The sequence below is a fragment of the Myxocyprinus asiaticus genome, chromosome 1 (assembly GCF_019703515.2).
Source record: "Myxocyprinus asiaticus isolate MX2 ecotype Aquarium Trade chromosome 1, UBuf_Myxa_2, whole genome shotgun sequence".
In the NCBI taxonomy this organism is placed as follows: domain Eukaryota; kingdom Metazoa; phylum Chordata; class Actinopteri; order Cypriniformes; family Catostomidae; genus Myxocyprinus; species Myxocyprinus asiaticus.
Genome location: NC_059344.1, coordinates 61,612,779 through 61,625,906, shown reverse-complemented (window position 1 = coordinate 61,625,906; position 13,128 = coordinate 61,612,779). Strand labels below are relative to the sequence as shown.

The following is a 13,128-nucleotide window of genomic DNA, read 5'->3' as shown; positions in this document are numbered from 1 at the left end:
AAATGGGAGTAGCTTTATAATATGGACCACACCATAAAATAATATCTGCTGTCTGTATCGGCAAAACATTTCTATATCAGCGCATCTCATATGTGTTCGAAGTGTCAGAATTCAGCATTTTAGAAGCTTATATCTCTTATATCTCTCTTCTGTGTCAGGATATGGATGTAAATACACTGTCTCACTCTATGACTGGGCTGAAAAAGTTCACAGAGTACAGTTTCAGAGTGGTAGCCTACAACAAACATGGACCTGGAGTCTCTACTGAGGATATATCCGTACAGACCTACTCTGATGGTACTTACAAAAATTATTTTTTCATCTTTGTAGTTTCTTAAATACATTTATAATTTAAACCCAGACAAAAAATGGCAACAATCATCTGTATCCTTGTTGCAGTTACAGCAGCAGACCAATATCACCAGGGTTGAAAATGTTATTTTATGGACCATATATATATATATATATATATATATATATTTGTTACAAGCCATGGAAGTTTTTTTGTCATTTCATATATATATATATATATATATATATATATATATATATATATATATATATATTAGTATATGTGTGTGTGTGTGTGTGTGTGTGTGTGTGTGTGTTGCAATTCCTAAAAAAGTTACCAACCAACTGGCCAGTAATTCAGTAAGCAGTTATTTTACTGCCAAAGCCAATTTTTTAATCCAGTTTAACTCTAGTTGAGTGCTAATATTGGACCTTGTATATTACTTTAAACTACATAAGTACAGTAATAACTTTATACATCCAATAAAATCACCTTGGAGCCACTGTATGTAGATAAAGACATTTTAAGCTGACGATATGACTAAAACACTTCTCCTTCATCCTCTGCTCAGTTCCCAGTGCTCCTCCACAGAATCTGACCGTTGAAGTGCAGAACTCTAAGGTAAGTGTGTATGTCTATCACTGGGTCCTTGCACAAGGGCACAGGGAGCAGAGGCAGTATGCTGGCAGCTGCTGAGTGAAGTGTACTGTGGGCTCATCTGTTTTCACATCCCCTCTTCCTCAAGCTATGTATGAGGACAATTTTTATTTGTCTAGGTGCCGGGGAAACAGCAGACTTTCTTTAGTTGTTATTATACTAGTTTAAAGTGTGAGACGGCTTTGGTGGCTTTATTCGCCTGTAAAGACTATAGCACGAGCCAATAGCAACAAATCACTCCACCAAAATAGCATTATTGTAGTAAAAGGTTTTGTGGAATTTGATTAAAGTTTAAACAATAGAAGTTCCAAAATTATTAATATGTTCTACAGTTCTTGTTAATAAATGGATAACAAAAAAAGGAATGATTTGGACAGATGAAACGTGTTGCCAGTAAATAGGCAGTTACGAAAATATATCTGGTTTGTTTATATTCTTCAAGCGGTTTTGGTTATTTATAACTTTAACTTTAAGTGTTTATTATAGAAATTGCAGTGTTCTGAATGACTATTCGCTGGCTATCCTAGATCCTAGAATCTCCCCTGTGCCATAATTACCCTTGCGTCATGGGAGCGACTTTCGCACAACCAAGCACCACCCACATTTGCTTCAGAAAATTGCGAAACTCTAGTTTACAGTAGCATTTCACTGTTTGCATTGGGGGTACACTGAGATCCAGACACTTTCATGCTTGTAATGGGTTTTATGGCTGAGTAATTAACACAGAATAATAATGAAGGCTTTAAGTCCCAAAGAGAAGCCTTGTCAGATCAGTGTACAGCAGAAGGTGATGGTTAATTTGAAGGCTCTGTATGGACTGTATCAAGACTCCCCTTGTTGGCCCGGGGGTGCTACACAACAGACAGAGGGAATTCAATCGGGGTGTGTTTAATGAATATAATAAGTTATTTGAAGCTCTCTCGGGTACCTTTGTGCGCCCCATTTTATTTCCCAAACCTGCTGCTCTACACCCCTACAACCCCATAAGTCAGTTAAATCACGTTTTTTTGGTTTCCAACTTCTCCTTACTAAATTAGCAAATATGCACATTTTGTTGAAAACAAAATAAATAGAAATAAAAGCCAACATTTAGGGGGCAGTTCACTAAGAATAAATTGCGCCTGGTAAAAGCAGAGGTATTTAGCGCCTGATTCACTAAATAAATTACACAGATCAGGCAACAGCGCAAATGCTCCCACAAAATCGCTGCTAAATGCAATTTGCACACACTATTTCAATCTTGCTGGCCAGTTCGTAGCGCTATGTTGCGGAGCTTGCTGCAGATCACTGTGAAAGTGTCGAAAGTGCTTATACAGTGCAACCGGAAAGTATTCACAGCGCTTCACTTTTTCCACATTTTGTTATGTTACAGCCTTATTCCAAAATGGATTAAATTCATTATTTTCTTCAAAATTCTACAAACCCCATGATGACAATGTGAAAGAAGTTTGTTTGAAATCTTTGCAAATTTATTAAAAATAAAAAACGAAAAAAATCACATGTACATATGTATTCACAGCCTTTGCCATGACACTCAGAATTGAGCTCGGGTGCATCCTTTTTCCACTGATCATCCTTCAGATGTTTCTACAACTTGACTGGAGTCCACCTGTGGTAAATTCAGTTGATTGGACATGATTTGGAAAGGCACACACCTGTCTATATAAGGTCCCACAGTTAACAGTGCATGTCAGAGCACAAACCAAGCCATGAAGTCCAAGGAATTGTCTGTAGACCTCCGAGACAGGATTGTATCGAGGCACAGATCTGGGGAAGGGTACAGAAAAATGTCTGCAGCATTGAAGGTCCCAATGAGCACAGTGGCCTCCATCATCCATAAATGGAAGATGTTTGGAACCACCAGGACTCTTCCTAGAGCTGGCCACCTGGCCAAACTGAGTGATCGGGGGAAAAGGGCCTTAGTCAGGGAGGTGACCAAGAACCCGATGGTCACTCTGACAGAGCTCCAGCATTTCTCTGTGGAGAGAGGAGAACCTTCCAGAAGAACAAACATCTCTGCAGCACTCCACCAATCAGGCCTGTATGGTAGAGTGGCCAGACGGAAGTCTCTCCTCAGTAAAAGGCACATGACAGCCCACCTGGAGTTTGTCAAAAGGCACCTGAAGGACTCTCAGACCATGAGAAACAAAGATTGAACTCTTTGGCCTGAATGGCAAGCGTCATGTCTGGAGGAAACTCATCACCTGGCCAATACCATCCCTACAGTGAAGCATGGTGGTGGCAGCATCATGATGTGGGGATGTTTTTCAGCGGTAGGAACTGGGAGACTAGTCAGGATCGAGGGAAAGATGAATGCAGCAATGTACAGAGACATCCTTGATGAAAACCTGCTCCAGAGTGCTCTGGACCTCAGACTGGGGTGAAGGTTCATCTTCCAACAGGACAACGACCCTAAGCACACAGCCAAGATAACAAAGGAGTGGCTCTGGGACAACTCTGTGAATGTCCTTGAGTGGCCCAGCCAGAGCCCAGACTTGAACCCGATTGAACATCTCTGGAGAGATCTGAAAATGGCTGTGCACCGACGCTCCCCATCCAAACTGATGGAGCTTGAGAGGTCCTGCAAAGAAGAATGGGAGAAACTGCCCAAAACTAGGTGTGCCAAGCTTGTAGCATCATACTCAAAAAGACTTGAGGCTGTAATTGGTACCAAAGGTGTTTCAACAAAGTATTGAGCAAAGGCTGTGAATACTTATGTGATTATTTTCGTTTTTTATTTTTAATAAATTTGCAAAGATTTCAAACAAACTTCTTTCACGTTGTCATTATGGGGTATTGTTTGTAGAATTTTGAGGAAAATAATGAATTTAATCCATTTTGGAATAAGGCTGTAACATAACAAACTGTGGAAAAATTTAAGCGTTGTGAATAGTTTCCGGATGCACTGTAGGTTATAACATTGTTCTCAATTATTTTATAATTATTTGGTGAATTACTGGTGATATGATCGATAGAATATATACTATAAATTCAATAATATATCAATTCAGTAAAATTCATTTTACTACCTGCTTTCATCTGGCATTAGTAGCGCGATTGTAAAATGCAGCGGGCATTTTTTGTGAATGGAGCGCAATTTATAATGAACCTAATGTACATAGACAGGAGGCGTGTTTGTGCGGAAAGGAATGACAGTGACTTAATTTATATAGTCAAGGCACACCGCAATTTTAGCAATGAATGCACCTGCTTAAATTAGATTGTGGATGGTTGGTGAATAAGATGATGTACCAGCCGCAAAAGTGTTTAGTGAATTCACCCCTGAGTCTTTATTCTTTATAAATATCTAAATATCTGATATATATTTAGGTTTTAATTTAGATAATATATTTAGAAGTTTTGAAGTTTTTATAGTAGTAATCTATTCCATAAAAAAAAAAAAAGAAAAAAAAAAAACTTTGTCAGAATTATATCATCAACTTTTCAAGAAGTGAACTGTTTAAAGACTAGTTGAAGTGTCCTCTTTTTCTATCATTTTATCTCATGTTTGATTATGTTTGTCAGTAAAGGGCGATCTCGCACATTTTGTTGATTCTTTCGTTAGACAGACAGACTGACTGATTGATTGATTTTAGTTGAGATGATGGATTATTTTAAAGTCTGTGTTGACCCTGTTCCCATCATATTTTCTCAATTTTACAGTATTGAAATATTCAAAATAAAATAATAATAATAAAAAATTTGTCATAATGATATTGTCACCCTTTTAAGAAGTAAACTTTTAAGGACAAGTTAAAGTCTCTTCATATTTAACACTTTATCTTGTATTTTATGCTTGTCAGTAGTAGACAGTCTTATCCATGATTATGTAATAAACAATTGTGCAACAAGTGGATATTTGTAGAAATACCAGAATTTAAGTATCCTTAAGGCTTGTAATCTCAAACTGTAAAACTGTCAATCATTACCATCATATTTTCCCCTTTTTTAAATAATCAACTATTCCATAAATGCATTTATGGACAATGTCCGTCTCATCTTTTTTTTATCACTTTATCCTTTATTTTGTAGTGTTTGTCAGTAAAGAGTGATCTTAAAATGTCCTCCTCCTTTTATCTCTCTCCCTCTGATTGAGCAACTTGGTGCCAGGCGTGAATCCTCTTGGCCCCGCCACTCCCTCCTCCTCGTCACATACCCCCACTGCCCGATTCAGGCCTGGGAAACCTCCGGTCTGACTTACCCCACCTCCCCCCTTCCTGGAGGGGAGGAGTTGCCCCTTTGGCCATTCTGTCACCGGCTGTTCTTCCCCGCCTCATGGGGACCTGGGTAGGACGAGGGGAAGGGAGGGGAGAGAGAAAGATAGCGGGAGAGACAGAGAGAGAGACTGGGAGAGAAAAAAACTCTGGTCCTCAGCCAGCTGTCCAGCGATCCTCCGCGACGCTGGGCGATGGCCCTGGATTCCATCCCATGGTGGACGGCAGCGGGTCCTCCACCTCCACTTTCTGGTGGCCGGCAGTGACTCCTCCGTTCCCTGGTGAACGGGAGCGGGCCCTCCATCTCCTGGCGGATAGCAACAGCACCTCCACTTCCTGGTGGATGGCAACCGTTCCTCCGCCTCCCAGCAGACAGCAGCGGCGACTCCATCCCCCAGCGGAAGGCAGCGGCGACTCCATCCCCAGCGGACGGCAGCGGCGACTCCATCCCCAGCGGACGGCAGCGGCGACTCCATCCCCAGCGGACGGCAGCGGCGACTCCATCCCCCAGTGGACGGCAGCGGCGACTCCATCCCCCAGTGGACGGCAGCGGCGACTCCGCTTCCTGGTGGACGGCAACGGTGACTCTGCTTCCTGGCAGATGGCAGCGTCTCCTACGTCTCCTGGTGGACCGCTCCAGTACCATTGAACCACTCCACTCCTCTTCTCGGCATCGCGATCCTCCGTCAGCGGCGAGGGCTCTCTGACGGCGCGTCTTCCTCCAGTTCCGGGTTTTGGCACCAGTGTGGCAGACAAGCTTCTCCTTCATCAGAAAGGAGGAAGCAGGAACTGGATTAACAATAACAATTTAATTCAACATAAAACACTCAACTGAAACATAACAAAAGCACATACAAAACACTGCTGCATGCATCTCTCTCTCTCTCTTTGGCGTCCCCGGCTCCTGCTTTTATCTCTCTCCCGCTGATTGGGCAACTCAGCGGCGGGCGTGAATCCTCTCGGCCTGGCCACGCCCTCCTCCTCGTCACAATAACAAATCACTTTATCGAACTGGAAAAGGCAGCCATTTAATAGAATGAGTCTTTGGCTGAAAACACAGCCAGCAGATTGTGAGGTAAACCAGAACTGGTTGAAAATTGAAAAACAATAATTGCATACTTGCTGCAGATTTAATATGGTTGATTCCCTCATGGCCTGTGGAACATGGCAACTGAGGATACTAGTAATTAATTCCCCACCCACACTGTGTGGCCCCTCTCCCTGCCTTCATTATCCCAGCAGGCACTGCGGGCCCCGCAGCCAGCCTCTGCCATCCATTTCTGACCCGCGGTCCCTCAGGCTCCTCTCCACTTCACAGCTTTATCTATTATTCATGGGTTCAGTGCAAGCCAGCCTCTGCTGCTCTCCCAATGCCCTCTGCTGTAGAACTGATATACTTGTGCATGCTTTATGTGGAGGAAGATTACATTCCCTAATGGATGCCTCAAGGAGACAATGACGGAGGTTAGATGCCTGCACTCAAGGCTTGTTACTATGGTGACTTTGCATCCAGGTGCCTTGAGGAGGTGCTGAATAAATGGCAGCAGTAATTCTCTTCTGAAAGACTGTGTTTTTTAAGAGAGCAGTTAGTTGCATGTTTGATATTACAGATAGAAGAACATCCATTGTCTCTTGAATCCAAAGGTTAGTCACCATTGTGTCATTCTGAGCACAGAACACTTTTCTTTATTTTATGCAACATGGAATTAAATATTTTGAAGCATCTTCAATGAAAATTTAAATGACAATTTTTCATCAGTTTTAGCTCGCAAATATAATTTGCTCTTCAACCTATTAAAAGCTTGCCATATTGCATTCGGTTACCAATTACCGTTTGATGTCACTGAAGTCAAATTCGATGTGACATCTCTTGATGGGACAAATTTGAATATGAACATGTACGAATGAGATGTGCGAGCTGCGATGAAAGAAAAGGCTGCCATTTCGGTTTGTTGCTCACACAAAACTGATGGATGACTTCAGAAGACTTCGAATATAGCGCATGAGTCATACGGACTACTTTCAAAGTGCTTTTGTGTCTTTTTTTTAAAGTTTACAGCCCTTGGTTAAATTTAATTGTATTGAAATTGTACGGCTTTAATTGTATTGAAAATAGCAACCTGGACATTCTGCTTAACTTCTAAATTTGTGTTACATTTAAGAAAGAAAGTCACACCCAGGGCGTTCTGAGTGACTCCAGTCAGGCTTCCTAAGCAACCAATTGGCCCGGTTGCTAGGGTGGGTAGAGTCACGTTGGGTTAACCTCCTCGTGGTCTCACTACACCACCACGAGGACTTAGAGCACATTGGGTATTGGGCATTCCAAATGGGGGAGAAAAAGGGAAGAAAAATAAAAAAAGAAAGAAAGTCACATGGGATTGAATGACCTTGAGAGTGAGTGAATATGACAGAATTTTCAGTTTTGGGTGAATGATCCTTTAAAGTGGTTTTCTCAACAAATAATGCATAAACTTGCAGAGCATCATGGTCAGATGGCAGCCTCCTCCAGCAGATGCTCAGAACGGTGAGATCTCCGGATACAAGATCCGTTACAGGAAGGGTGCGAGGAAGAGCGAAGTGACGGAAATTACTTCAGGATCACAGCTCTATCAGCTCATAGATGGTAAGCCAATAAACATTCTCAGAAGTAGAGAAAGACCGAAGTTGATTAATCAGCTGTAATTGAGATGATCTGCATTTTTATGATAACTGTGTTTGCTTGAGCAATTGCACATTTTCTTTAAGTAACTTAAGTATTCAGTTAAATTAAAGTATTCCATGAAATCAAAACTGGACTTCAATGGCTTTTAGTCCATGACTGTTTGCTTTGGGGTCATCGATATGCCAGTGTACTTATATAAATTCACAAAATAAACAATTGCATGCATAAATATATGCATTTAAAATGTGCTGTCTTTCTCTTCCAGGAAAACGCAAAAGGCAGTACAGAATTTTGGCATAACCCATGTGCATTATTGGCTTTGAGGTGCCATTTTAACCACACTGAATTATCTGAAGAGAATTTTATTCTTTAAGATATATTCCAAAATGGTTGAGCCCAACAAATAGAACCTCAAGTGACAAATATCCATTTCTTTAAAAAAAATTATAAAAAGACTTTAAATTCAGAATGGATTTCAGCAGTTTTTCATAAGTGTCACGCTGGAGTAGGCATCAAAGACAGAAATGCTTAGCAGTTGTTTCCAGTTCCGGTTGGGTTTAGATGAGATGTTTGTTAGTTGAAAGGCTTAAAGTGGCGTTTTGGAGTAAGACAAGTTTCAATGCCTAAGGAATCACCCAGGGGAGAATGACAACCATGTGCATTTACACCCTAAGCAGACGCTTATTAACATTTTAAAGCAATTACAACCCCTGCTTATTTAAAGACAGCAGGCATTCCCTCATCTCTGAATAACAGAACAGGCCCAAAGGCATCAGATGTGTGAAATTCTGGGTGCTGCTGTTTTTTGCCCTTTTCCCCTCTCGAATCAGTGCATTTTCATATCGTAGTTGTTCATCCCAATCCAGTGGGATTCAAATTTGCCGAAGCAGGCCTTTATAAATCAGCGATCTAGGCGATACTGAAAAAAAAACAAACTGTAGCGTATAGGTCAGTATGTCTTACAGCAGATCTGATGATGATGATGATCATGTTGGATATCGATTTTGTTTCAGTGAATAGTTTGAAAAAGACACAAGTAAAGTGCTCAAATGTTTCTGTGTGTTACATCAAGAGAGCTGATCGAGACATGGTGCTTCATCATTCATTAAATTGCACCATTATCTGGAAAGTGGTTCTTTTTCACAAAATTGATTTGTATTATTAAAGTGTGATTTGTAGTATTCAGATTAAATGAATCGGAGACTGATATTGGTGTTAATCTTGTATCTTTTAGGTCTACAGCGAGGCACAGAATACATGGTGCGAGTGTCAGCTATTACAGTCAACGGCACAGGACCTGCCACAGAATGGACCACTGCCGAGACCTTTGAGAGTGATCTGGACGGTAAGAACAGAAAAAGTCTTTTTTCCAGTAACAATTAGAGGTTGACCAATAGTGGATTATGCCGATACCGATAACTAAGGCAGTGGAAAAGGCTGCTAACCTAGTTTTTAAAATCTATTTATAGAATGTTATGTCTTTTCTTACTATGACGGACATAGAAGCTGAAAGAGTCCAAAATGAACAAAATCCCAGATGCAGTTTATTGTGCAAATAAAATTCCAATAATAACCAGAAAAAAAAACAGCCACAACATTAAAATCACCTACCTAATATTGTGTAGGTCCTCCTCGTGCTGCCAAAACAGCGCCAACCCGCATCTCAGAATAGCATTCTGAGATGATATTCTTCTTACCACAATTATACAGAGTGGTTATCTGAGTTACCGTAGACTTTGTCAGTTCAAACCAGTTTGGCCATTCTCTGTTGACCTCTCTCATCAACAAGGCGTTTCCATCCACAGAACTGCCCCTCACTGGATGTTTTTTGTTTTTGGCACCATTCTGAGTTCCAGATGGGCTGGTTTGAGTATTTCTGTAACTGCTGATCTCCTGGGATTTTCACACACAACAGTCTCTAGAATTTACTCAGAATGGTGCTAAAAACAAAAAACATCCAGTGTTGACAATCAGTTAATCCACACTTGAGGGGTTCCAATGGGTAACTTAGTTGACAATAATTTCTCGAACGCACAAAATGAGATTTACAGTTGTGCTCAAAAGTTTGCATACCCTGGCAGAAATTGTGAAATTTTGGCATTGATTTTGAAAATATGACTGATCATGCAAAAAAACTGTGTTTTATTTAAGGATAGTGATCATATGAAGACATTTATTATCACATAGGCTCCTTTTTAAGTCATAATAATAACAGAAATCACCCAAATGGCTCTGATCAAAAGTTTACATACCCTTGAATGTTTGGCCTTGTTACAGACACACAAGGTGACACACACAGGTTTAAATGGCAAAGGTTAATTTCCCACACCTGTGGCTTTTTAAATTGCAATTAGTGTCTGTGTATAAATAGTCAATGAGTTTGTTAGCTCTCACATGGATGCACTGAGCAGGCTAGATGCTGAGCCATGGGGAGCAGAAAAGAACTGTCAAAAGACCTGCGTAACAAGGTAATGGAACTTTATAAAGATGGAAAAGGAAATAAAAAGATATCCAAAGCCTTGAAAATGCCAGTCAGTACTCTTCAATCACTTATTAAGAAGTGGAAAATTCGGGGATCTCTTGATACCAAGCCAAGGTCAGGTAGACCAAGAAAGATTTCAGCCACAACTGCCAGAAGAATTGTTCGGGATACAAAAACCCAGAGGTAACCTCAGGAGAAATACAGGCTGCTCTGGAAAAAGACGGTGTGGTTGTTTCAAGGAGTTACACTCAGTGAAACAATGTATTAGAAACACCTGCACACCTACTTATTCATGTGATTATCTAATCAGCCAATCATGTGGCAGCAGTCCAATGCATAAAATCATCAGATTTGTTTTCAAGTTAATTTTTCTTACCCCATTGGCAAATTGTTTTCTCTTGTTTTAATTAAAGATCTCACAAAAATGTTGTGAGGTTTATAAAATAAAAAAAAATGAAAAAAATAATATATATATATATATATATATATATATATATATATATATATATATATATATATATATATATATATATATATATATACACACTATATTGCCAAAAGTATTCACTCACCCATCCAAATAATTGAATTCAGGTGTTCCAATCACTTCCATGGCCACAGGTGTATAAAATGAAGCACCTAGGCATGCAGACTGCTTCTACAAACATTTGTGAAAGAATGGGCCGCTTTCAGGAGCTCAGTGAATTCCAGCGTGGTACTGTGATAGGATGCCACCTGTGCAACAAGTCCAGTCGTGAAATTTCCTCGCTACTAAATATTCCACAGTCAACTGTCAGTGGTATTATAACAAAGTGGAAGCGATTGGGAATGACAGCAACTCAGCCACGAAGTGGTAGGCCACGTAAAATGACAGAACGGGGATGCTGAGGCGCATAGTGCGCAGAGGTCGCCAACTTTCTGCAGAGTCAATCGCTACAGACTTCCAAAGTTCATGTGACCTTCAGATTAGCTCAAGAACAGTGCGTAGAGAGCTTCATGGAATGGGTTTCCATGGCCGAGCAGCTGCATCCAAGCCATACATCACCAAGTGCAATGCAAAGCGTCGGATGCAGTGGTGTAAAGCACGCCGCCACTGGACTCTAGAGCAGTGGAGACGCGTTCTCTGGAGTGACGAATCACGCTTCTTCATCTGGCAATCTGATGGACGAGTCTGGGTTTGGCAGTTGCCAGGAGAACGGTACTTGTCTGACTGCATTGTGCCAACTGTGAAGTTTGGTGGAGGGGGGATTATGGTGTGGGGTTGTTTTTCAGGAGCTGGGCTTGGCCCCTTAGTTCCAGTGAAAGGAACTCTGAATGCTTCAGCATACCAAGAGATTTTGGACAATTCCATGCTCCCAACTTTGTGGGAACAGTTTGGGGATGGCCCCTTCCTGTTCAAACATGACTACGCACCAGTGCACAAAGCAAGGTCCATAAAGACATGGATGAGCGAGTTTGGTGTGGAAGAACTTGACTGGCCTGCACAGAGTCCTGACCTCAACCCGATAGAGCACCTTTGGGATGAATTAGAGTGAAGACTGCGAGCCAGGCCTTCTCGTCCAACATCAGTGTCTGACCTCACAAATGTGCTTCTGGAAGAATGGTCAAAAATTCCCATAAACACACTCCTAAACCTTGTGGAAAGCCTTCCCAAAGAGTTGAAGCTGTTATAGCTGCAAAGGGTGGGCCGACGTCATATTAAACCCTATGGATTAAGAATGGGATGTCACTTAAGTTCATATGCGTCTAAAGGCAGATGAGCGAATACTTTTGGCAATATAGTGTATATATATATATATATATATATATATATATATATATATATATATATATATATTTATATTATATTTATTATTATTTTTTTTTTTATTGTACATAGTGTATCTGGCAATATGTGATTGTGCTTGCTTTTTGATTATCAGAGACAAAAGTGCCAGACGTCCCCAGCTCTCTGCATGTACGGCCGCTTGTGAACAGTATTGTAGTGAGCTGGACTCCTCCAGAGAATCAGGACATCGTGGTGAGAGGTTACACTATTGGCTATGGGATTGGCAGCCCTCATGCCCAGACCATTAAAGTGGACTACAAACAGAGATACTACACCATCGAAAACTTGAGTAAGACACTTTCATTAAAATCATGCTGCTTTAGGTAAGCACATGTACTGTAATTGCTTAAAAGTTCCCACCATGAGGGACTGTGTCGGTATAATGATACAGTGATTTTATAATATGGTACTACCATTGTGATATGTGATATACATTAACTTTTTTATTTGAGGTCAAAATTGATATGAATATATAAGAAAAACGATATATTTTTTTTACCTTTTTTAATCATAGCAATATTAATAAATAATAAAGCTTTTTGCAATTCACTGACATAGATATAGAGATATTTTCTTAATTAAGATGAGGTTATAACAAGTTCATGAACAATAATAATAATAAAAGTTTGAACATTTATCCAAAAGAATTGGATAAATGTTTAAAGTTTTATATGAAGGACACTGCTTTCACTATTTGACATTTTAATTTCAACCACCCAAATACAGTGATACTGAATGATTACAATATTTGTATACCATGGTATTTACAAAGTTCTCAAAAAAAAAAAAATACCATGGTTTTACCATGGTACGTGTTTTTTGTTCATGGTAGCTGAATTGATAACAAAGCATCTCCGAAGTGAGCAAACCAAACAAATCTTGTACATTTTCAGTGTATGTTTCTGAACACTGCTGCACATTGTATACTTTAGTCAAGCATGTACTCAAACAGTGGGCTTAATTGCCTCTAAAAGTGATTTAAAGGAAACAGAA

At 40.3% G+C, this 13,128-nt stretch overlaps 1 protein-coding gene across 11 annotated transcripts in view; it reads left to right on the top strand.

The window, feature by feature from the left end:
• LOC127442073 (neogenin-like) overlaps positions 1-13,128 on the top strand; it is a 213,355-nt gene that overhangs the window by 179,101 nt on the left and 21,126 nt on the right. For all 11 annotated transcript variants that reach the window (XM_051700637.1, XM_051700555.1, XM_051700145.1 and 8 more), the window contains exons 11-15: positions 159-297; positions 864-913; positions 7,642-7,786; positions 9,060-9,170; positions 12,230-12,424. In XM_051700637.1, coding sequence (XP_051556597.1) covers positions 159-297; positions 864-913; positions 7,642-7,786; positions 9,060-9,170; positions 12,230-12,424 — 640 coding nt within the window. The remainder of the gene's footprint in view (positions 1-158; positions 298-863; positions 914-7,641; positions 7,787-9,059; positions 9,171-12,229; positions 12,425-13,128) is intronic.